This window comes from Bufo bufo, chromosome 4 (genome assembly GCF_905171765.1).
Source record: "Bufo bufo chromosome 4, aBufBuf1.1, whole genome shotgun sequence".
NCBI classification, from domain to species: Eukaryota; Metazoa; Chordata; class Amphibia; order Anura; family Bufonidae; genus Bufo; species Bufo bufo.
Window position 1 is genome coordinate 618,271,569 of NC_053392.1, and position 3,987 is coordinate 618,275,555.

Consider the following 3,987-nt stretch of genomic DNA (forward strand, 5'->3'; position numbering starts at 1 on the left):
AGCCGGCAGCACGTTCTGGTCTCCCGCCCCCTGCTTCTTTCATTAACCCCCGAGCTTCCTCTGTCCCCTTGCCCGAGCTAGTGCCTAGTAACAGGGCTAGTGTGCACACATCTGCTGTGATCTCTGCCCCCACTCTGGCACTGAGTGCCCAGGCATCCCAGGTCCCTGCAGCGCAGCATACAACTGCGCTCACCTGTGTTAATGAGCGGGGTAGCGATGTTTCCAGAGAGCTGGCCGGAGTGCAGTCAGTGCTTCCGGCAGCGTGGTCTGTGGCTCCGCCCCCCTCCAGTACTCAGCAGTTTCCCGCTCCCTGGCAGGCAAGCTCCTCTCTCCGCAGCTCCCTGCTGCAGACTGTCACCCCCCTGGGATTATGGGCAATAGAAATTCTAATGTGTCATCTGCAGATGAGCCCAGGGATGCCCCCTCTACCGAGGTACAGGCTCCTGGGAGTGCCAACAGTTGCACTAATGCCCCTGCCAGCCCACCCCTCCAACCCCCCAATCCCACTCAGGCCACCCTGCCTGACTTTATTGTAGCCAATCCCACCACTTCCTCATCGCTTATGGCACATTTAGGTCCCCCTACTGGGGTCCCTGCCGCTATTGCGCATATGGGGGAACGTCCCAATTCCAGACGGCGCTCATCTTCAAACTCACCTGATGTATCCGTCCGCCGTTACCGGCGCAGGTCGGCAGCTTGTCATCAACGTTGTTCCCGTCATCGGTCACGGTCTGCGCGGCGGTCCCACAGAAGTGCCCGCTCCAGATCGTCTCGCTGGCGGTCACCTTCATCAACGGAGGTCAGCTCCTGCAGCGATACCGCTGGCAGGTCTCATTCACAACGCAGAAGGGGTGCCCATTCATCCGCTGCACGGGCTTCTCGCGGGGCCAGCCGGGCCAGCGCGGTGCAGGATCCGAATCCTCCAATCGCCCCAGTGGAACCTCCAGGTCCTTCTACTACCGGTGAGTTGAATTTTACGGGGGCTTGGGGGGCCTCTTTGGGTCCCCAGTTGGTCCCGGTACTTAAATCTTTATTGTCGCACTTGGACGGGAGTAATGCTGCTGCAGGTAAGCCCCCTCCTGCTGCCCCGCCTAGGGCAGGTGATCATAAAGAATCGCTGTTTTGCGGCCTGTCTCCTTTGGGGGCGCACTTGGACATGGACACTAAGGAGAAAATTTGGTCTAACCAATACATAGACATCTGGTCATTAGTTACTGTAGACCAGCATACGATAGATAAAGAGCGGCTCCCCAATTCAGACAGGTTTACCGATCGCCGGCCCAAAGTGGCGCGCACCATGGGTAACTGGCTACAGGCCTTCTCGGTCTTAGGTCATGTTATGGCACAGAGGCACCCAGAGCTCTGCGGTGAATTATTTCTGTATTTGGAATCTGTTTATAGCGCCTATAAGTCCCACGGCGGTTCTGCCTGGTGGCGCTACGACGAGGAGTTTCGTAGGCGTTTGGCACTGCAGCCGGATATCGGTTGGGGTGTCAAATCCACAGACCTCTGGTTGCGACTGATGCTGTCACAAAAATCTGTGCCCTTTCAGTCAGCGGCCCCCGGCCTCACTTCCAGTGGTCAGGGGCCGGTGTCAATCCGCAGGCCAGGATCCTGCTGGCTGTATAACGAAGGCCACTGTAGGTTCTTCGCCCTATGTAAATTCAAACATGAGTGTTCCATCTGTGGGGGATCCCATTCGGCCATTCGATGCCCTAGACAGCAGCCGGCCAGATCCAATGCTTCCTCTACCGCAAAAGAGCCCAGTGAGCGTAGCAGAGATGTCCCCATGGTTAGAGCTCTACCCCAATAAAAGGGCTTCCGTCCCCTCCTTTTGATAATATCCGGGTTTCTCCATTGGGCCTGGTACCGAAGCGGGAGCCAGGTAGTTTTAGACTTATCCATCACTTGTCCTTCCCCAAAGGCGAGTCTGTTAATGACGGTATTTCTAAGGAGGACGCTACAGTCTCTTATGTTTCCTTTGACAGGGCTGTCTCTTTACTGAGAGCGGCAGGCCGGGGTGCCTTATTGTCAAAGTCAGACATTGAGTCCGCCTTCCGCCTTCTCCCGGTGCACCCGGATTGTTACCATCTGCTAGTCTGCATGGTTGATAATTGCTACTATTATGACACCCGGTTGCCCATGGGATGCGCAATGTCTTGTTACTTCTTTGAATTGTTCAGTTCGTTCTTGGAATGGGTCGTCAGGTTTGAGACGGGGTCTAGTTCAATAATTCATTATTTAGATGACTTCTTGTTCATAGCCCTCAGGTGATTCCCCCAAGTGTAAGTTCCTGTTAGACACTGTCTGTTTCCTAATGTCCAGATTCGGGGTCCCCCTGTCTCCTGATAAAACGGTAGGCCCGTCCACCAACATTGTGTTCTTAGGCATTGAAATTGATTCACTAGCTATGGTTTTCCGGCTCCCTTGTGATAAGCTTGCCAAGCTGTTAGCACTTATTGAAGGTTTTTGCTCTGTTAAATCTGTCACGCTCAAGCAGTTGCAGTCCCTACTGGGTCTCCTTGTTTTTGCGTGCCGTGTCATGCCGATGGGCAGAGTCTTTTCCAGGCGTTTGTCCTTGGCGACTCGGGGCATCACTAACCCGCGGCACCATGTACGCTTAACGCGCAAACTTAAACAGGACCTTAAGGTGTGGCGCAGTTTTCTGTTTTCTTATAACGGCCATACGTGCTGGCAGCTCTCGGAAATTTCCAGCCACGACCTGTCTCTGTTTACTGACGCAGCGGGTTCTGCCGGTTTTGGCCATCCTAGGTACCCAATGGTGCGCATCCCCTTGGCCTCAAGAGTGGCGCGCAGCGGGCCTTTGTTCCAATATTACTTTGTTGGAATTTTTTCCCATTATTGTGGCCATTGAATTATGGGGTCCCTCGCTACAAAATAGGCGGGTATGTTTTTGGACGGATAATATGTCTGTTGTTCATTGCATTAACCGGTTGTCTTCCTCATCCCCCCCTGTTTTGGCGATGTTGCGCCACCTGGTGTTGAGATGTTTGCAGGATAATATTTATTTTCGTGCCTCTCATGTTCCAGGTACCCTTAACAGTTCTGCTGATGCGCTTTCTCGCTTCCATTGGCAGGAGTTCCGGACCCTAGTGCCAGCAGCTTCACCGGACGGATCCATAGGCCCGGCCCATCTCTGGGACATCCCGCTGAACGATTGATGCCTCTCATTAGAGCCTCAGTGGCTCCTAGGACCTGGACGGGTTATGGTAAGGCCTGGGCTGGCTGGGTAGCGCTAGCAGGGACTCATCCGGTCCATTCCTCAGTGTCGGATCGGCTGCGCATAACCATCGACTTTATTTTGCAGGCAAGGGAAGCAGGCGTTTCGGCGGCGGTTATCCAACGCCGCTTAGCCGGGGTTAGCTTTTATTTTAGGTTATTGGGTTGCCTGGCGTTTTTCGGGGCTTTTCGGATAAGCGAGCTCCTCCCCCCGACCAAGTTCCGGCCAGGTGGTGTTTTGCAAGATGATGTCCTTATTAGGGATTCCTTGGTGCGCATTCGCCTCCGCCGGTCAAAAACAGACATTTTTGGCCGGGGTTCTAGTGTGTCGTTATATCGCATCCCCGGCCCGGCTTGCCCAGTCTCGGCAACCTAGATCAGAGAGCTGAAACAAGACCCGGCGGTCGGAGCTTGGGTTTCCGGAATGTGGAAGTCACTTGGCGTGGCATCCGTGGCCTTCGCTGGTCGCAGGTTTTGCCGGAATCGGTTCACCTCAGCACATTGGCACGCCCCCCTGTGATCCTTGCGATCCATGCTGGGGGTAATGACCTCTGCTTGCTTATAGTAGCGGAGCTCATTACCCTCATTAGAGCAGATTTAGAAAGAATTCCAACTTTCTTTCCTGAAGTCATTATTGTGTGGTCAGAGATGATTGTCTAGAGCTATAGCTCAGTGGTAAGACACTTGCTTTGCATGCAGTGTTCATGGGTTCAAAACTCCTTCCAGGCTATTAATACAATTTATCCC

General features: G+C 53.9%; 1 protein-coding gene across 1 annotated transcript; it reads left to right on the forward strand.

The window, feature by feature from the left end:
- The first annotated feature begins 366 nt into the window (after positions 1–366).
- On the forward strand, positions 367–3,634 carry LOC120999714. The gene is made up of 2 exons (XM_040430737.1): positions 367–962; positions 3,099–3,634. Exons 1-2 carry the CDS (start codon positions 371–373, stop codon positions 3,614–3,616), a joined length of 1,110 nt encoding a protein of 369 aa, XP_040286671.1. The 5' UTR covers positions 367–370; the 3' UTR covers positions 3,617–3,634.
- The last annotated feature ends 353 nt before the right edge of the window (positions 3,635–3,987 follow it).

Bases quoted from the DNA above. Each gene is read 5' to 3' on its own strand.
- LOC120999714 (XM_040430737.1), top strand. From the start codon at position 371: ATGGGCAATAGAAATTCTAATGTGTCATCTGCAGATGAGCCCAGGGAT. The intron at 963-3,098 runs GTGAGTTGAATT...TTCCATTGGCAG, and splicing joins TCCAGGTCCTTCTACTACCG to GAGTTCCGGACCCTAGTGCC.